Raw genomic sequence first — 21338 nt, forward strand, 5'->3', positions numbered from 1 at the left:
TGATACTGAAGTAATGCAATTACACGTCAAATGCATAACTCCATGGTGGTGATATAATGTAACCCCACATGAAAGCCACATGACACACAGGAAAATCATTCAGCAGCCATGCCAGGTCAAGTGCTCAGTATGCAGACTCGTGGTGTTTCTGATAACATTTTTTGATAGGATGATAACAAAGACTGAAAAGAAGATGCATATTTTTTACACTTTACACATATGTAAATTAAGTGCTCCTTTGTGTTAGCAAGCTGTTAACAGATGTAACATTTGGGGTTATTTGTTAAATAGATGATGTAAGATGTTCATGTAAAAATGCAAAGCTAAGTTTGTTTAACACTTCAGACTTAAGCTTGCAAAGTGATGACTGTGGCAGAACATGTTCAGAAAGCAAATTAGGAAAAGCTTCAGCGATTTGCAGGAGGCTTAGCTCTGAATCATGACTGCGCTGACAGCCCTGAAACTTTTCTAGGCATCAAATATTCTGTATGTAAAATGGAACCACGAAGTAATGTCAAATATACTGCCAAAGCTAATTGCAGACACTTTGGTGGATCTGAATCATATGCTTCCCGCGTGATCGAACAGTGGAATGTATGTGACATCACAAATATGTCACAGATATGTTATCCTTCATAGGGGTGCTTGCTTTCACAAAAGCCGAGCTTGGCAACAGGCGCCGAGTGTGTTACACAGCAGTTAGACTACAGTAAATCAGCAGTTTACCAGCAGAGATGAACGAAGAAGGGAAAAGGCGTTTCTTCATAGTAATTCGGGGGCAGAGCAGAAAGAAGTTCACGCGAGGCTGCATCGGACGTGTGGACGCAGAGACGCAGAGTGGAGATCTTATTGCACTGATTCATGCAGGGGGCAGTTGTAAGTGTACAGCTGTAGTGAAGAAGGAAGACGCATGTCCACTCACCCAGCACCAAGCCCAGCTACTGTTGTTCGTCTCTCCTGCCAGCCGGCGCCTGGAGGTGCTGTGCAATGTTGCGCTCTTCAGTGCCATCTGTGAACTGGCACAGGAGGATCTGGTGGTGGTCCGGTCCAAAAAGGGTTTTCAGCCTTGCTTGATAAAGAACCTCGTACAGATTGGTCAGAAGGGCAGCCCAGAAGACCTGCAGATGCTGGGCTTTGAGTTAGAGTTGGTAAGGAAAAGAGTGCATATTTGTGTTAAGAATTGTACATTAATGGCAATAATATCAGTGCACACGCGACACCAGCTACATGGAAACCTCAAATAAAAAATATTAATAGTGAATTAAAAAAAAAATATATATATATATATGTTTACCTATAGTCTTATATTTTTACAATTATAGTTCTGATAGGTATGGTTTACTTCCTTAATTAGTGGTAATTGACATTTTCCCCTGTGATTTCTTCTTAAGGGAGTTTTGCAGTAAATGTAATTGTAAATGCAGTGCATACACTGACATAATAACATGTCAACAAAACAACACAAACTCAACGTAGGCTATGCATTTTAAAACTGCACAAACTCTCTGTATGATATGCATTTTAAAACCATACAGATTATGTATAAGCTATGCATTTGAAATAATGCTTCTCTTATTTATTAGCAGCTTGTCTCAATAGCTTGATTCCCCTTCACTTCAGTCCCAGAATGCAGAGCAAAAGGTGCTGAAGAAGTCCATTGCGATGCCCTGGTTCAGTGCCTCAGACATTGTGCAGGTGGCTCCGAAATTAAGGCACCACACTTCAGGTCAGTTTCCACTTGTTACCTGTATCATTTATTTTTATGTTATATTACACTGGTGCACAGGAAAGTACACCCGCTGTACTTGATAGTAGATTGCAATTATAGGGAGGTTTGAGGCTAAATAAAGGGAGAGAGTGAGGTTGTGTGGGCTGTCTCCAGGCTGCACCTGCTCTGGAGCAAAAGGCATCAGCAAATGGATTTCAAAAGATCAGCCAGTGGTAGGGAGTGAGAGCAGGTCAAAGCCATTTCTATGGATTTAGATTTGATAATGATACCAGTGACAGTCTCACAGACTAGCAGTGGAATATTCTTCCAGTGAAGAGGCTGGCTGATGATGGGAGTGGTAGAGCGCTGATGTAAGGACTGAGGGTTCATGTGATAAGAAAGAGTGACAGATCCTAACTCAGAACTAGAGAGACCAGCTGAGGAATCTTTGAATTTCTCAGAAGGATTACACTGCTCTGTGTATAAAGGTTACACTTCATCTAAATTATGTTATTATATGACATCTGGATTTTTTTTCCCCTGCAGGTTTAACCAGAACAATTGTTTCTCGCACGGATTCCATGCCCAGTTTTAGCTCTCCTTGTGGAAAATTGTGGAATAAAATATCTAGCCAGGAAATGTTCCCCACCAAGACCCTTTGCCGTCATCCTTTGGAGGTTGGGTCATTGGTGGAGGTTGTGTTTGGGAATAGGCTTGTATATGGTGTAATCAGGTGGATTGGGGTTCTGGAAGGAAAGAGACATGAGTGGGCGGGGCTTGAGATGGTGAGTTTGTTACAGTTTGTTACAGTTTTCTAACCTTTCTTCCTGATTTTCTCTTTTAAATGCTCATAGTTAATTTGCCATGGAAACCAGTTTCACAGATATTCAAATATGTCGCTTTTGCACATCTATCCAGGAGGTTGACACGACCATTGTTTCAGATGGGAAGTTTGGCACTAAGCGCTACTTCACGTGTGAGGGGAACAGGGCTCTTTTTGTGCCACTGGAGCAGTGCAGACCAGACAGCAGGTTCCTGCTCACATTACCTGCACAGGAGCTGCTCACACCACCCCAGACCCTGCCTCGTAAGCATCTCCATGTGGCCACAACTTCTAGAGCTTCCAGCTCTGCCCCTCCATTCAAGAGGACATGGCGTAAAAATGGAAATAATGGTTGTTAACTATTGTTCTTCTTCTTCGCCCCAGCTACACTGGTAGAGGATGTGGATGAATATGTGCTTCCTGTAGCTGAGTCTGCGGCCTTGTCTTTATTGGTGGGCAGGATGAAGGGAATCCAGGGGCATTTCAACTCCTGCTACCTAGACGCCACCCTCTTTGGGTCAGCACCTGGCTGCTTCAGTCTTTTAAACGGCCTTGTCTTTCAACTGTTACTGTGCTATTATTTGCCAATTGGTGTAGCAGGTTTATTACTGCTGATTAGATATTTTACTTCTCTTTCTGTTTGTGTCTTTAGTCTTTTCAGTTCATCTATGATACTGGACAGTGTTTTTCATAAATCAGCAGATGTAGAGACGGACATCTCACGCACTTTAAGGAGAGACATTGTGAACCCTTTACGCAGGTAAATCTACTCGCACATCCCTCGTTTCCCTGCTTTCTGTAACAGAGTGACTCGGTTGAGAAACTCGGCTTTTGTTTCACCTTGCTTCACAGTGCGACTGTGCAATAAACATACCACCACTTCTGCCCACAGATGCGGCTTCGTGTCAGCGAAGAGTGTAATGAATCTGCGCAAAAAGCTTGGCTGCGGCTCATTCGTTACAGAAGAGAAAGGTAGAGGCAGAGCTTCTCCGAAGTCGATAATACAATATGCCGCATGTTGTGTGTCTGCACGTGACTGTATACCTGTGGAACTAGAGATATACACTCAAAGTAATACTTCTTAAAGCCCCTGTCTGCTCATTTTGATGATTATCTCATATTATCTAAAGTTTTTGTAAGTAATTTATTATGAACTGGCAGATAAAGAATGACAAGAATTTTTTGAGAATGTCAGACTTTTTAAACGATGTTTCCTCAGATCTGTTGTATTTGAGTTGGGCGGAACTAACTTTGACGTACGTGACATCAGGTCTACCAAAATATCAATCAGAGTTGGTGAAATGTTTACATCATCTTCCTGCTGTGTTCAGGCAACCCGTGCATTTCATAGGCTCTCATACATCCACTCGTCACGTGTTACTTAGGAGATAGCGGTGCCGAAAACGGGTGGGAAAATGAACCCAGAGGTCAAGGGTGCACACAGGACTGCACATATGACATTTTACATTTGTGATTTTGAAAATATTTGGCTTCGACATACATAATAAATGACAGACTTCCTCTACATTGATTTACTGAACTTTTACTATAAGAGCTTGTGAGCTCTCCCATCTGAAAGCAGTCTCTCACATAAAACAGCCACATAAATAGCATCTTTACGACCAGCTAGTGTTTTGGGTACACTTTTTTGACAAATAATAAGTTTTACAGTGGTGTGTTTTCCTGCAGGAGTCACCACTGTCAATCATTATGCGATCTGACACCCTTACAGGCAGCAGTTTTTGGAGCATTTAACTACTATGAAATTATATTAATACATATATATTTCTTGAATATAACATTGGTCAATGTTTTTTTTCCATTAAAATGAATTCTAATCATATGAAACCAAGCTAACAGGGGCTTTAAACAATATTTAAACAGAATTGCAAAAGCAGCAGAGCTGTTGCCATCCTGCTTAACATTTCAATTCTGGCCTCATGACAGTGTTAATTAATGTATCACTTTAAATGTCTCTTTCCCCCAGATCCAGAGGAGTTTGTCACTGTCCTCTTTAAGGAGGTTCTACATACAGAATCCTTACTAAAAATCAGGTTTGTTCAGATCTGATCTCTTTTCTCAGGTTCTCCTGTGTTGGACTTCTACCAGCTCACCACCCTGATAATCTGTAACATAATTACGCTTTTAGTCATGTGATGCAAAACTTCGTTAAATTGTTCTGATTAATGACAGAACTGTGAAACTGGGGCACTGGTGAAGTGGCTTTGGTGAAGTGATAATTCCACCAAATAAAGGTTGCCGAAAATTTCACTATTCAAATGTGCATGACAAAAATTTAGTAACTGTGCCTGCTCTATTAGGTCAAATAGAGAGCTATATCAGGAGGCCTATACCCACCAGATAATTATTGAGAAGAGTCAAGTGAAATCTGCTCCAAATGTCCAAGAGCTTCTGTTAATGTCTTTCATGACAAGTGGCCTGAAGTTTGATGAGGTACCTTTTTTAATCTTCATAATAATCAATGATAATTAAGGCTATCAAATGGCCCACCTACAGGCTAAATACGTTTTAGCAAGTTGATCTGTCTCTTTCTCTCTCTCTCAGGTTCCAACCTGTCTGATACTTCAGATGCCACGGTTTGGGAAGAAATTTAAGATGTTTCCTCATATCATTCCCTCCACAGAGCTAGACATCACTGACCTCTTGCCTAGCTGTGAGTTTGAGATTATGAACCTCCACTGAACACAACTTCTTTCCATGGTTCTTACTGCAATTCCTAGTCCTAAGTAAAGCTGTCTTCCCTTTAGCCCCATTAGAGTGCTTTCTCTGCGGTCAGCTCGCTGTGTGTGAATGCATACAGTGCACGGAGGACCACAAGCTCCAGCCAGGCGTGATGAAACTGTACTGCTCCACCTGCAACATACAGGTAATGCTTTACTTAGTTTCAACTGCTATTACAGTTTCCACTAGATAAATTGTGGACATTTTAGCACAGGTTTAATTACATGCTGTGTCATTTTTCATCTCTAAAATGGTCACACCACACTGCATGCATGTAAATTACGAGTGCCCAGTTCTGGTGGTGAATGAATGGAGTCAAGCACAGTTTGGTAATTTATCTGTGTGAACGTATCTACTGAACCTGTTTATTACATAAGGGGTTGAGTCCAGTGTGTTTCAACCTGGAATTTTTTCAAATGGGCTGTACTCTGACACTTCACTGCCAGAATTGTGTCCCCTAAAATCTTTAAAACTCTTCATGATACATATGGTACACCAAAGTGTTACATGATACTCATGACAAACATCATGTGATCTTTTCCCTGGCCCGAAACCCACAGCTGTGTCTATTTTTGCTCCAGGTGCACGCTCACCCCTCCAGACAGACACACAACCCTATGTCAATCTCTGGACTTGAGCTGTTCCCAGCAGATGAGCCTGTGAAGAAGCATCGGATGCAGCTGTTTGCAGTGCTCTGCATTAAGACCAGCCATTATGTGTCCTTTGTGAAATATGGCCCTAGTCCTAAATCCTGGCTCTTCTTTGACAGCATGGCTGACCGATGTGGTAAGTCAAAAGGACTTACCAGTGACATAACAAAATACCACAATACCACATACCACAATTTACTAGAGCAGTGTTTCTCAACCCAGTCTTCAGAATCTTCACAGGGGAACATTTTCTTTCTGACTTAGCTCCTCCTGCATCTTTAACAGGTGTTTGGTGTTCTTGATTGCTGGATTAGATGTGTTGGGAGATGGGATAGAGAGGAAATGTGGATCATCTGCTGGTCCCAAGGACTGGGTTAAGAAACACTGATTCAGAGTGTTAGACAACAGTCCAGGTTGGTTATTTTGAGAGAATTGCTTCATGTCTGCACTCTAAATTCTTTACCATTCCATAACTTTCATATGTACTTAGATTTCCCCTATTCTCAAGGGACTAAAACATGCTGACCTTACTTATTGTGTGCAGGTGATGACACCAAAGGCTACAACATCCCTGTAGTCAGAGCATGTCCGGAGGTAGGAGACTTCCTGTCCCAGCCGGAGGACAAACTGACCCGAGCAGACTTGAGTCAGACCAGTGAGCTGGTGCGCAGACTGCTGTGTGACTCCTACATGTACCTGTACCAAAGCACAGCCACAAACACCTATCAGATCTGACCTCACAGACTTCTCATGCTGCCCTGAAAACACATCATTCTCATCTGGTCCCTATATCATCATGACATCATTACAATTATGTTGTGGAGGTGACAGAAATAGTTCTCCTGCTCAAATAGGTTTCAATTCTGAATTAGGCAGTGGTGTAAATCATTATTTGTTTGAGAAGAGAAGCCAGAAATCTGACCAATTTGAAGATTAGTGCTCTATTGTAGCTTTTGTTGATGTGATCCAGGCTACGGTATAAGAAATCCATGGTTTTCTAGCTGTTTATATGTTATTTTATACAGCCTATAGGTGTTTATAGCTCTTGTAATTTAATATCAATTCTTGTTTTGTACTGATGTTAATTCATTTTTTGCAGTCTGCTTTGTTATTATTATATAAAAAATATATTCACACAAACTCAGTATCAGCCTCATTACTGGAATTGTAAAGCAAGCTAACAGTAAAATGCTGTGCTTCTTTTTTCTATTTTAGACCTATGGTGGAATATCTCATACAAATGAGAAAGGATTAGGCGCTGTTACATTACGGGCCTCACTAACTGAAACAATACTGATCCACAAAGGCATTTTGTGGTTGCTAGAAAATTTAACAGGAATTTAATACATCGGTAAGCTTTGTCTCTTGTGAGTTGTGATGGCTCTCAGCAGCAACCACCCTTACCCTTCCCAAACAGCATATCCCTCAAATAAGCCCTTGCAGTATTTATTGCAGCGAAAAAATGTGAAATGCAATACACAAATTATACAAATTACTTTTCACTGACGTGAGGAAAATGTGCCAAGCTGAAAAGCAAAACCTTAATTAGGCTGCCTGTCTCTGCTTGATTCCTTCACTAAAATCAATTAGCAGGGGCTTGCTTTTCCAAGAATCAAATGCTAATTCATTTCATAAGCGAATGCAATCTGCCTTGAAAAGCAAGCCAAACCGTTACATTGCATTTCACTGTGCAGTGCTTTTAACGTGTCAAAACTATATTCTGAGTAGGCCTTCATGTGATCTCAAAGTCTTCATTTGATTTCCATCACAAGTTTGAGTTTATCGTACTACTCTAAAATGTAATCACTGCACAGTCAAAGTAATGTTCTATGTGTCTTCTGTCAAATTTACTCTTCCTCCCCGCTCTTATGATTATTTCAGTGCCTGACTCTGAATCTTCTCCATTGTCAGGCCCAGCACACATGTATCTCTGCCTTTTTTGATCCTATCCACTGATGTAATATGAAAAACAATAAACAATGCTCCCCAGCAAATTTTGTGAATTGGATACCACTGCAGTATTCATTCTGTATATTCGAGCAGATACATGGCTGTATATGCCTGAATTTAAAGCTAATGCTTAAAGCTAACCTCTCTGATAGTGGATATTGTTTCTTGTTTTAATAAATTGCTTTAGTGCCCACTTGTCACTTAGCATTTTCTCAAAGGATGTAAGTTGGAATTATTATGAAATAGGCTATCTATAGCCTGTAGAGATGTAACCTGTGCCTGCGCAGGAGGAAAACTCCATCTATAATGTCTGTGGTAATATGCAGGAGTAGGAGAATAACTATATGCATGCTTCTCTAGGTCATGGCCTATAATGAACATTTCTGGGAAAGTGAGCTTTCAGCTGTACATTTAACACAGTGCAATGATGATAAAACGCAACAACATAAGAATAATACAACACTAGAATGTCATAAATGGAGTTGTTAAAAACTTGAAGAAGTAGTCTTAATAGGCAACACAAGGCTTCCCCCTCATGGAGAAACGAACATCAAGCCTTCAGCCGCTCACCCTCCCAGAGATGGGGGAGGGTGAAAGTAAAATGATCGTGAAATAGCGCTGTCTGAACAAAGGCTCATAGAAAATCGTTTATCGTTTTCAAACGCTAACTGCAAACCTACATTGAGCTTCTTCGAGTAATAAAACATTATTTTTAAGCAGCAATTCTTTTATTTAAAAGGCACTCCTCTGACTTCGATTTTATAACTTTTATCTCTAACAGGGATAACTTTTCTTGAATAAGAGTACACCAAGTTACAGAAAGACAAAATATTGCATGCCCTATGACTCAATACAAATTCACTACGGTATGTTTTAGGGCCTTTTTTTTTTTTTTACAACCGCATCACCCAGTATACTTTATAGATTAAAATCTTTTTTTCTAATGTTAATCAGAGAGAAAAAAAACACTTTGTGAATTGTGTCTGTATTATAAAACAGACCAAGAACAAATGATAACACACTGTCCATTTTGGCAGCAATCATCATTTTCAGAACGCGTTATGTTCACCTGAAGTCTCAAATCCTGCGTCAGCACACAAGCAACGTCGTCTTTGTTGCCACATGGCTATGGGGGGGGGGACTTGGTCATGAATATAGGCAGGACCTACAGTGTAGGCACGCTGTAGGGGAGGAGCTTAAAGCGGCGAACGGGGTTTTTTTTCACCCTTTTAAATATCTCGCACATGCGCACTTGTTTAATTTTCAGACTTAGTCTGTTACACAATTGTGTCTTTCTTCATTCTACCCACAGCTCCTCGCCGGCATTTTACTCTTTAGCGTTTTAAACTCGTTTTTAGAAAGTAAGGGTAGTAGGAATGAGTGGGGACCATTCCCATAACGATTCCCAGGTAATTTTCTACAAAATTTAACGTTGTAGTTGTTTGTCGTTTTTGGTTGTTTGTAAAGCTAGCTTGATGTTTAAATTGCCTTCGCAGCAATAGGCTTTTCCCAGCAAGCTATGCTAATTCCGCTAGCTCTTTAGCTGGCTAAACTAGCTAGCTAGCTAGTTAGCTAGCTGACCTAGTTGATGTTACTTCAGGTTGGATTTGAACGCAATATAATAGTGTCACGCCTTGATTTTTTTCTTGACAGGTTTTATACATTAAGGTAAAGTAGTATATGTGTTGTCCTTATAATTTTAAATCAATGTATTTGTTTTCATTGCGATACTTGCTATTGGCCTTGGTTTTGATCTGGCTAACTGCTATCGAGCTTGTTCGCGTGAGTAGCGACATGCTAGCCGTCCGGTTATCAAGTTGAAAGTTAGCAAGCTAGCTAGCAAGTTTTCAATTGATATTACATAGTCTAACCTAAATTCCTTTTTATTCCACAGATTAATTCTGGATCCAAATATAGTGGTAAGTGTTAGTTGCTAAATCACAACAACAACAGTAGCTAACAACTGTTTTTCACTTCTCTAGCTCGCTTGACGGGCAGTTAGTTTTTAAGGACAGAAATGGCGTCCAGAGACTAAGTCCCCCTCGCTCACTGACAGGCGCCTATTGTTCACATTGGGGCCTTTGAAACAGCATTTATTTTGGCATTTTACTACATTAGACCACGGATTCTGGTAGTTAAAGAGATCGATTTTCCAAATAGTTCCTTGATATAGTTGAAAGATGGCATGCCTGGTCTTATTCGGGTTTTGAAAGTAGGGGTTTGAGGGCTAAGGACTTAGTCTCTGCGCCATTTTCTTTTTCTCTGCCTAGCGGTCTGAATGTAGAAAACATTAAGTGCAGATCGACATGATATGGAGGCGAAGCATAGAGAAACGTGTTATCTATTTTGGTTCCCCTTTGGAAAAATGACCTCCTGTGCCGTTTTTCCCCTCTTTTTAAATTATATGTATATGTGTGTGCGTGTGTGTAATATATAAATATATATAGATAGATTTAAGATGAGCGCTATTTGCCCAAGACCACGTTTTTAAGAAGAGACCTAGCTAACTGTATATTGATGCATAGGCGATCTGTTTAGTTATGTTATATCTATCATAACAATTCATAATAAGGTACTGGAACATAATATAAGGTTTGGAACAAAAAAAAAAACCTAGATGGTTTAGACCAGACACAGGCTTTTTGTACTGATGACAATGATAAGTATTATTAATTTCATCTCGAAGGAAAATCTTAAATGTGCTGAGGAGTTTTGACAACATTGCTCGAGGTTGTTGCTGTCAATACAAAGAGCTTTTAAGACTTGGACAAGTCGCAACAAGCATTTCCACACCAGTTTTGGTCATAATTTTTTATTGTGTTTCCTTCCTCCAAGACTCCCAGTGACAGTGTTTAACAGTCTACTTCATCTGAACTTTGATTTTCAGGTGTTTAAAAAAAAACACAAACATCAGTTTTACTACACTGTTGAGCAATTATTTAAGTCGGTTGTAATTTAAAATATTTTATAATAATTTCATGTTTTTAAGATTTTAAACTTTTATATACATTTCTTTTGTTTATTACTGCTACAAATAACATGTAATATTTAATTGTACTTGTCCTTGTGGTCCTGTATTTTGTCTACACCTCTAAACCAGTTTTGTCACAAAATAAAAACTTGTTCCATCTTAAGAAACTAAAGTTAAGTCAGTTCTGTTATCCATTATAAACTATCTATGGTAATTTAGTCCAATGCTTCCAAAACAAAAATAAAAGTCCTTGTGCATGCACAAAAATTTGAGTTTTTTTTTAAATAGCAATTCCACTTATATAAAGGTGCAGATATGTACCTATACAGTCTGGGTTGCAAGTTTTGCAAACTGACTTTTTTACAAACTTTTTTTATACAAACCAAACACTCAGTACACTGTGTGTTTTGATGTTTATCATAATATCATCCTGAGTGTGGGTTGCCCCTGGTTTGACCATGTGTTGCGAGCCTAGTTTGACCATATGTGGCACAGTGCCTGGTGAGCTTTAGGAGTCCATATGTATATACTGCCGTTTCTGCCATTTACTGGCCAAATGATAGTGTGGTAGAGGTTATGTTGTGGTTCTAACAAACTCCATTTTCCACTGGAACAGCTACATTTTTAAAACAAAATTGGTTTATAAGTATGACTTACTATTTAATTTCATGACAAGTTGTACTTTCACACTTTGTACACGATGCTGGATGTAAGTTACACGTCTGCTGTACAGAGTATTGGAAATGGTCCCTTTTTAATTCTTCAAAAAGCAAGCTTGCATTATCCATGCTATTTGTATAATATTGCAGCTGTTGTTCTTGTGATACAAAGATGCATTGTAGATGTAATGCATACATGTTTTTAATGCTGATGCCCAAAACTGCTTTGATTTAAAAGGAACCATCAGTGATTTAAATGTGAAAGATGTGTTTTTGTTCTTTTAGGAGCTGAGTGTACAAGCTCTTGTTTACATGGCAGTGTGGTTTTTGGCATATATTGGGACATTTGCTATAGAAAATACCAGATGTGTTTGGCAGTGGCTAAAGTGAGTTTGACCACTGGAGGGTGCTGTTCACAAAGATCTGTTGTGCTCCACATGTCCATGTGCTGTGCTGAGCTATTCCGCAATAAGGAAATCATATCAAGCCTTGCACATAGGGAATCATTAGTTCAGCTGATTAAGAGATGTATTTATTGATGCAGCAAATCAGCTATTCAGTCCATGTTCCTGACGACTAGCGCAGTTGGACTATAGCAAGTTGTATGAAGGGGAACGCCAGCAGATGTGCTGCACAATTACAGCATGACCCAGCTTCAGAGTAGGCTTTCAGTGGCACAGACATAAAATAAATGGTGGTTTATCTATCCTCTAATTCTTTTTAATGTCATGGTGGTATTGGAACATGTGTGGTTGTTTTATCAGTGGGCCTCCTTTTGGATGTGCAGGATCACTGAGTTTGTTGGGTTTGGAAGATGCTCCCCTCCAAGGCCTTGAAGCTGTGCTTGGCACATGCTTGCTGATGGCAGAACAAGGTGTAAGGCTCAGTGCACCTGGGGCATGTGGGAATACATCACACTCCTTTCCCACAGAAGGTTCTCTGCTTTTGCTATGGTTTCAGTGGAATGCCACTGGCCCCATGTAATCCAATCTGCATCACCATAGATGATTCCCAGAGCAGTAGCCTGGTTGCCTGAGCCTTGCAGAGAATAGCCCCACTGTAAACACTATTCACCAGTAGCCAAGACAGGAATTGGATGGCTCTTCACTTTGAGGGGTGAGGTGCCAGGATCCACAAGGTATGACTAGCATTGTGACAGTAGGTCAGGCAAGGATAGAGGAAACTGAGGGTCTTTCCTGCATCTCTTTGAGTTATGTATGAGCCATGTTTTCAGTGGGTTATCTTAGATAGGCATGTCCTCCGTATGTAGCCAGAGTGCATTGGGGTGTCATTTCCCTTAGCCAGGGGTGTATGTATGTGTGTGTGTATATATATATATGTGTGTGTGTGTGTGTGTGTGTGTGTTTTAAAAAAAAAAAAAAGACAGGGGGGAAAAAAGAGGTAAGTATATTTTTATACATGTTTCTGTACCTTTTTTTCCTGTCTTTTTTTTCCATGCTGGAAGGGTTTGCAGTACAAGAACATATTATGCAGTCTAGGCCCAGTTTGTCTTTCACTGGCAAGACCTCATGATTTCATAACAGTAAAGGGGGGTATTACACAATTGACAAACCAAAATGGATCAAAAAAAGTTGACGTCAGTTTTCACTGTCTCCAGGCCTCCAGCTAAACCCTGTTTACTGCCCCCATCAGTCTGGCAGTTGGAGTAAGTTTGCTGCTTCACTAGTGGACTGTTGATGCCAGGTGGTAATTGTCCCTTCTGTGTGTTGCATAATGTTTTCATTTTCTCCTTGGCAGATTCTCATAAACAAAAAGACAAGTATAAGGACAAAGAACACAAACACAAGGACCACAAAAAAGACAAAGACCGTGAAAAATCAAAGTACACCAACAGGTATGACTCAGTGCTTCCCTCAGCTGTAGTCTTTGGTTCACCCTGCCGTTGCAGATGGTGCAGCGTGCATGTTTGCTGCGCGTTGTTTCTCAGCTCAAAAGTGGCCCCTCGCTCAGTGTTTTGATAAGCAGGGTGTGGTCGGGAAAGCCACAGGAAGGAATGTTGGCTTCGTGTGTAGCTTCCTCCATAAACATGATTGGCCTTTTTTTGCAGTTGATTTTGATATTGTTGTGGACTGAGTGGACTGTTTTATTACACCTTGGCAGTGAGCACAAGGATAAACACAGAGAGAAAGAAAAGCTGAAACAGAAAGATGGATCCTCAGACAAGCAGAAGGAGAAGGACAAGTACAAGGAGAAGAGGAAGGAGGTAAAGGTGAAAGGTTTCTTTGTGATTTTGCAACATTGTTATTCTCTAAACATCTATCGTTCTGCTTGAGAACTTTTGCATCGAGTCTATTGTGGCACAGTAATGAATGCTAGTAGTGACCATCTTTTCTTTCCTCCCTGAAGCCTTTTGATGGCGAGTCCAAGAAAGACCGAGAGAATGGCTTTGCTAGGTGGGTAACCAGAATATATTGTGAGGGATGAATGATGCAAGTGTGGGACATACTTTCCATTCTGGCTTGTGTCTGGGTTATCTGGTCTCATTTTTTTTTCTTTTTTACTCCTCGTGCTCCCTCTTACACTCTCTCTCTCTCTTTTTGTTAATGTGTATTGCTTTTACATCATTTTTCTTTTCAGATTGTAGGATTTTTGGGCCTGGAAATATGTGTACATATTTATCCTTCAATGAAACATTATAACAAGTTCAACTTGGTGTTATAATAAACAATAACTAAAATCCCCCTCTGTACGCTGAACTGTTATGGCTGCTACCGGTGACTGCTATGTTCAGGGTAGCATGTCACTGATTCCTATGCACAACTCACTTTACATATGCCCAGTACTGTGTACTGGACTAAATAATTGCACTGTCTACTCATTTTGTATTTGTCTTGTCCTGTATTTATTATTGTTTGTTTAATGTTTATTTAATGACATTTTTGCACTATATTGGACTGTTTGCACTTGTGTAGCATGTTGTCTGTTGCACTATTGTTTTGTGTTGCACCATTGTCTTGTTTTTGTTGTGTACTTGTACATAGCTGAAATGACAATAAAACCTCGTTGAACTTTGAACTTTGGTCCTACAGCCCCCCTCGTATAAAGTCTGAGCCTGAGAGTGAAGACTTTTACCACTCGCCCAAGCATAACAAGTCCCTAAAGAGAGAGCGTGATGATGAGGAGTAAGTGACACAGCTTTGTCTCTTCACACTTTTCTCTCTGTTCCCTGGGTGACAGATGAGAAAACTCCAGTTCAGTGAATGTTACTGGGTCTTGAGTGCCAAATGTAACAGTCTCAAATTGGCCAAAAATGTTTATGAAGTAGAAGCTGAAAACTATGAAAGATCTGATTCTGATTTTTTTTTTAAGTGCTGTTTAGTCAGAGTTTGTTTTTTCTTTTAGCTCTGAGTTCAAGCCAAAAAAAATAAAAACTGAGAATGATAAAAGTGAAAAGAAAATAAAGAAAAGGAAACAGGAGGATGATGAGGTATGTGCAAGTGTTCATCCCTCATCTACTCACTACAGATGTCATATTTCCATTTGAGCATTTAAAAATAAATTCGATATTGTCTTAAACAGGACATTAAGCCCAAAAAGAAAACTAAAGAGAAGAAAGGGGAAGTGGGAACAGATGGCAAGAAGAAAGTGAAGAAGGAGCCAGAGGAGAAGTGGAAATGGTTGGTTTCTCATATTTGCTCATATTATGGTCCAGATAGCAAAGAGCATTGTATACTGTTGTTGATTTTACTCTCTCACCAGCCCAGAATGGGCTTAATTTGTTTGTCAATGTATAACGCTTTTGTCTTTCTATGTCAAGATGTGCTTTTGCTTTCTCTTGTCCATGTGTTTTGTAATGGTTTGTAGGTGGGAGGAAGAGAGATATACAGATGGGGTCAAGTGGAAGTTTCTGGAACACAAAGGACCAGTGTTTGCTCCAGCGTATGAGCCTCTTCCCAGCAACATCAAGTTCTATTATGATGGTGAGTCCTTGAAGCTTCAGGGCTGCATGTTTCTGTGGTGTATGAAGGAAGAGGCGATGCTGCTTGTATGCTTTTAAAACTGAATTTATGTTAGAACTCAAACAGATCTTGGTGTGTTTATCATTTTTCTTTATTTAGACTTTGAAGGGTACATTTGCTGTTCCGGTCCACTCTAACATGGCTGCTTCCTTCCATTTCTAATGACATGGCACAACCTTCCTGATGGCTTTAGTGCTGATAAACTTGCCTCTTTCATGCAGTTTCTTATGGGGCTTAAACAGATTCCAATATTTAAGAGAACCCAAAGATACAACTGTGAATTCAGCCATGCGTCACTGTTTCTTTTGTTTGTATGTTTGTTTGCTTGCTTGTTTGTTCCCAAAAAAAGGTCTTAATGCTGTTTACTCTTTGGTTGCCAGAGTACGTCCCAACTACTGAAAAATAATGAACCTCTCCTTTAAGATCATGGATGTTTTAAAGAGTACCTATGTGCTTTATATGACACTGTTCTTCTGTGGCAGGGGTTGGTGTAATTGTTCTTAATTCTGGTGGGGTTCTTTGTCAAATTATTGTCCTGCATATACTTCAGAGCTTTTGTAGTTTATTAGGCCATGTATAAATATACTTTGAAACATTTATTCAGCTGGGGTTGAAACTACACCCTGTACACCAGAGTAAAATAAAATGCAAGTATTCCCATTTCTGCCTTAAGATGACACTTTCACTGATCTTTTGTGCATGAGCTTTTGTCTGTTTCTTTGTCCTTCAGGCAAGCCCATGAAACTCAGCCTAGGGGCAGAGGAAGTTGGAACTTTCTTTGCTAAAATGCTGGACCATGAATATACTACCAAGGACATATTCCGGAAAAACTTCTTTAAAGACTGGAGGAAGGTATTAATATTTAGGAATTTCTTTAATATCTCTCTAGAATCTGAAACCTCCTTACTGTGCCTGTAATTGCTCATTTATTTTTTGTGCTTTAGGAAATGACTGCAGAAGAGAAGGCTAAAATCACAGACTTGAATAAGTGTGACTTTGGGGACATGCATGAATACTTCAAGGCTCAGTCAGAGGCCAGGAAGGCCCTGTCTAAGGAGGAGAAGCAGGTATCCTACTCCCAGTGCCCCCAGCATAGACTAACTCTTCATTGTGTAGCAATAATGGGGAGAGGATTTGTGTCTGAATATTGCATTCAATGTTCCCTTTTTCCAGAAAAACAAAGAAGAAAATGAGCGAATCCTGCAGGAATATGGCTTCTGTGTTATGGACAATCACAAAGAGCGAATTGCCAACTTCCGCATTGAGCCTCCAGGTCTGTTCCGCGGCCGAGGAGACCATCCGAAGATGGGCATGTTGAAGCGCCGTATCCGCCCAGAGGACATCATCATCAACTGCAGCAAGTACGGCTAAGCTCACAAACATTCCCCGCTGGCCAAACATCAACAAAATCATATTCTGGACTAAGCAGCCCATCCAGCCTATGTGGTGGTTGGGAAGTCTCTGAGTGCTCTCCACTGTTCACCTTTGTTTGTTTATATGGCTACAGCTATATGGCTACTAAATATTCTGTAATCTATTGTTTGAAATGGTGGGATTTTGAATGTGAATGAGCATGCTGATCTGTTTTTTAATTGCCCAGCCAATGTTCTTACTATGTTTTTTTTTGGTATGACTGCTTACTTCCTAATATATCCTAAGTCTTCATGTGCTTATCATATGCAAATTATCAGTGCAAGCTCCTGACCAAAGTCGCACATGAATGAACAACGTGAAGGTAGCGTAAATTCCTCTCTCTGTGTTTTGTTTTTCTCATCTACAGGGACTCCCAGCATCCTAAACCACCCCCTGGAACTAAATGGAAGGAGGTTCGTCATGACAACAAAGTGACATGGCTGGTGTCCTGGACTGAGAACATCCAGGGTGCAATCAAATACATCATGCTGAACCCCAGCTCGAGAATTAAGGTAGAATTCAGTCCCCGCTCTCATATGACTGTGTAGTATGAAGAAGCTCTTGATATTATGCCCTACTCATTGAAATAAAATGGCATAAACTGGAGTTTATTGAACACTTATGCTGTACCTCTCAGGGTGAGAAGGACTGGCAGAAGTATGAAACTGCTCGGCGACTGAAGAAGTGTGTGGACCGCTTGAGGGCTCAATATCGTGATGATTGGAAGTCCAAGGAGATGAGAATCCGACAGAGAGCAGTGGCCCTGTACTTCATTGACAAGGTTTATAGCGGTTTGCTCATATACACATTATTTTGCTAATGTAGAGGCTTTGCACAAGTAAGGTAAAAGTGTTTGGGTGTTTTTGTTTTAAGTCTAATCAGCATGTGTTTGTTTTCCCCCTGAATTCTGTATATGGGTGCCACAGTGTCTCATTTCCTGACTGTTTTATATTAATTTACGGTTGTATTGGTGTAAATGTGCAATTTGGGGCAAGGCAGATACTTTTTCATGAGTGTGACCCAGTGTGGTGCTGTGTAGCTGGCTCTGAGAGCAGGTAACGAGAAGGAGGAAGGTGAAACGGCAGACACAGTAGGTTGCTGCTCCCTTCGGGTAGAGCACATCACCCTCCACCCAGAGAAAGATGGCAAGGAGTATGTGGTGGAGTTCGACTTCCTTGGAAAAGACTCCATCCGTTATTACAACAAAGTTCCTGTGGAAAAGCGGGTAAGAGAGCTGTTTGGTATGTTATGTCCAGATGCTCGTTCTTTATTTGTCCACTTTTGTACACAGCTTCAGGGATTTGAATTGTACTTCATTGTACTTCCTTTCTCTTCATATTTGTACATAGGTTTTCAAGAATCTTCAGCTCTTCATGGAGAACAAGCAACCAGAGGATGACCTGTTTGACCGCCTCAATGTAGGCCCCCACCCTTGTGGAATTCACATTCATATTATATTCCCCAGCAGTATTAAAGAAGCCAGTGATGATTGTTGTACATCAGTATACATCTTTATATTCCTCAGACAACCATTCTTAACAAGCATCTTCAGGAGTTGATGGACGGACTGACGGCCAAAGTGTTCCGTACCTATAACGCCTCCATCACCCTGCAGCAGCAGCTGAAGGAGCTGACCAGTCGTAAGACAACTCTAATGGGCGTTTAGCTCCTCTGTGCAGTTGTTCGCTTAACTGAAGGTTAGAATGAACTTACGTGAAATGCCAATTTTCACTTTAACTAACATACTTCTTGTATACAGCGGAAGACAACGTTCCTGCCAAGATCCTCTCCTATAATCGCGCGAACAGGGCAGTAGCTATCCTGTGTAACCACCAGAGGGCGCCTCCTAAGACTTTTGAGAAGTCCATGCAGAATCTACAATCAAAAGTATGGATTTGTTATCGCATACCTTAAGTTGTTTGTATGCTGCTCAAATCTCTTCCTGTTCATGTGTAGTTTTATGGGCCTTTCTGACGTGGATCCTCCTGTATTCATGTGCCCCTTAAAATCAGATCGATGCCAAGAAGGAGCAGCTTTCTGATGCTAAGAGAGAACTAAAGAGTGCCAAGGCTGACGCCAAAGTACGCAGAGATGAGAAATCCAAGAAGTGAGTAAGAAAATATTTGCCTGGAGGGTGACCAGTGGAATTTGGCTTCATACAGTCGTTTTTTGGGTGGACGTGTCCTGTGGGAGTCTCTGAAAGTGTGTTGTGAACACAGAGCTGTAGAGTGCAAGAAGAAAGCTGTGCAGAGGGTTGAGGAGCAGCTGATGAAGCTGGAGGTGCAGGCCACCGACCGTGAGGAGAACAAGCAGATTGCCCTGGGCACCTCCAAACTCAACTACTTGGACCCGCGCATTAGTGTAGCCTGGTGAGCGTGACTTGCTGTCCATGCATGCTTATGTTAGTCAGGTTTTCTGTTGATGGAAATTTGTTACATTATCCATTATGAGCACTTCTTATTTATAATGCAGCTCTCACTGAATTAATTTTGTGATGCTTAATTCCTGGCATGCACGGACATGCGCACAGGTGCAAGAAGTGGGGCATCCCTGTCGAGAAGATCTACAATAAAACTCAGCGTGAGAAATTTGCATGGGCTATTGACATGGCAGATGAAGACTTTGAATTTTAAATGCTGTTGCAGTTTTAATAGCCCTTTTTTCTGTTTTTTTAATATATAAATACCTTTTAGCATATGTTATTCCAGCAGGTGTATTTAAAAATAAAAAAAAAAAGGAAGAAAAAAAAAACTGATAAGGGAATTGATGTGGAGTAAAGAACTGACCATGAGGTGCCCGGGTGGGGGTGTGGGGAATATGTGGCCTTTGCTGAGGACTGATCAGGCCTTCTGGGCTGAAGCCTTCACGGCCCGTTAGTGGCGCCACATTTGACCACTTTAACTGACTTTGTCCCCTTTGGGCACAGGTGCACAAGGATGTCCGAACCATTTAAAAAAATCTGTGGTCCTGGTGCTGCTGTGTTCAACAACCAGTTGCTTCATGTATCGTTTTTATTTTTTGTTTGTGTGTATTTTAGCCCTCTTTATTAATATTCTATATTTTAATAGAAGAAAAAAAAATCAATTCCTTAAATACACCCATGGGCCTTTTTAGGAAAAGAAATGTGTGTTCATTGTGAGGGGTTGTAGATCTGACCATGAAAAGCTGTGTGTGTGTGTGTGTGTGTGAGTGAGTGAAAGAATGTTGTGTGTGTGTGTGTGTGTGTGTGTGTGTGTTTTTTTTGTTTTTTTTTTTTAAACTGGACTTGGAACTGTGTAAAGTGTATCCATACCACAAACTAAGATATTTGGAAGAGGAAATAACTACAATGTTGACTTTCTTAAGCAGGCAGAATGTGAATTGTTTTGTTTGTTTGTTTTTTAACAGCTTCTATCAGGGACTTGTTTTCAGCATAAATGTGAACCATTTTTTTTTCCCTTTTGCATTACCAACCATCTTATAGATTTCTCTGCACAGCTTTGAGTCTCCATCTGGTTTTAATTGCTGTCTGATGACTGTTTCCATGAGGAAAAAAGATCCCTTATCTGTTACTTGAAGATATCACTATTATAATGTATTGGATATCATTATTATAATGTATTGTTTGGGGTTGAAAGGAAACACTTTTCTTTCCAAAAGGGGTATGTGAGGGATATCAACTTTGCCAAAAAAGGTTATGATTGTAGGCAGTTCTATTTTTTAATTGTGTAAAGATAGAAGACAAATATTTTAACATGGGTGTTAATGTGAATTCTTTTAATGCTACTTCTCTCTGCACCATTCTGAAAGTTTCACATGAGCAGCAGTGTAATTTCATGTCATGGCCTCCAATCATGTTTTCCTTTTTTTTCTCTGCTCATTGTAGGTTATTTAAGAATAAACTCCTACAACAACATATTCTACATGGTTTAAATTATTATACATTTCTTTTACCTTAACCCAGGTGTGCTTATTTAAGATTTACTATGTGATTTGATTGGATAGGAAAGGTTGTGTGATATTTGCAAATGAATTGTTCATACAGTAAAAGAGATGAAAGACTTCCTGTGTTCCCAAAACCTTGTGAAATAATCACCCAGTCTGCCCTAAAAACAGGCTTCAGGGAGGACCAAAGTGGGGAAAGGACTCAAATCTGTTTGTCTTGGAAGTCATGGTTGCACGTGGTATTGGCCAAGTTGGATGCTCCGGTGAGGTTTCGTCTCTTTCAAAAAGTGCTCTGTGAACCCTTCTGCACTACCTCTAAAGGAAGCATTCTGGTCATTCACACTCGGGGGGGAGGATGCATTCCTGATGACCAACAGACCGGTTACAATGCTGCTGCTTTTTTCTCCAAGCAGAAAATATATCCATTGGTTTACATTGTAGTGTCTTGACGATGTGTTGAGAAACCAGTCTAGCTCTAAAAAGATTCAGTGGGTGATCCAAGTAGCACTTGAGATTTA

General features: G+C 40.3%; 2 protein-coding genes across 5 annotated transcripts; both read left to right on the plus strand.

Moving 5' to 3' along the window:
- The first annotated feature begins 657 nt into the window (after positions 1–657).
- Positions 658–7012, plus strand: cyldb (cylindromatosis (turban tumor syndrome), b). Its single transcript, XM_027001896.2, has 13 exons — positions 658–1148; positions 1621–1726; positions 2255–2493; positions 2627–2795; positions 2916–3048; positions 3184–3291; positions 3424–3503; positions 4519–4585; positions 4853–4985; positions 5097–5205; positions 5300–5418; positions 5855–6059; positions 6468–7012. Exons 1-13 carry the CDS (start codon positions 735–737, stop codon positions 6656–6658), a joined length of 2073 nt encoding a protein of 690 aa, XP_026857697.2. The 5' UTR covers positions 658–734; the 3' UTR covers positions 6659–7012.
- A 2146-nt stretch (positions 7013–9158) lies between these two features.
- top1l (DNA topoisomerase I, like) lies at positions 9159–19625 on the plus strand. Of its 4 annotated transcripts, none has more exons than XM_035520445.1 (22): positions 9159–9282; positions 9768–9792; positions 13122–13169; positions 13262–13358; positions 13625–13733; positions 13871–13917; positions 14554–14646; positions 14867–14951; positions 15044–15141; positions 15329–15444; positions 16214–16335; positions 16428–16550; positions 16657–16844; positions 17264–17408; positions 17534–17677; positions 17936–18121; positions 18246–18314; positions 18422–18536; positions 18656–18783; positions 18909–19003; positions 19116–19265; positions 19427–19625. In XM_035520445.1, exons 1-22 carry the CDS (start codon positions 9250–9252, stop codon positions 19527–19529), a joined length of 2319 nt encoding a protein of 772 aa, XP_035376338.1. In that variant the 5' UTR covers positions 9159–9249; the 3' UTR covers positions 19530–19625. The 4 variants fall into 4 exon arrangements, with proteins under 4 accessions (XP_035376338.1, XP_026857674.2, XP_035376339.1 ...); XM_027001873.2 differs by having other exon boundaries at positions 13625–13727; XM_035520446.1 differs by lacking the exon at positions 13122–13169.
- Positions 19626–21338: the final 1713 nt, after the last annotated feature.

This window comes from Electrophorus electricus, chromosome 20, assembly GCF_013358815.1.
Source record: "Electrophorus electricus isolate fEleEle1 chromosome 20, fEleEle1.pri, whole genome shotgun sequence".
NCBI lineage: Eukaryota > Metazoa > Chordata > Actinopteri > Gymnotiformes > Gymnotidae > Electrophorus > Electrophorus electricus.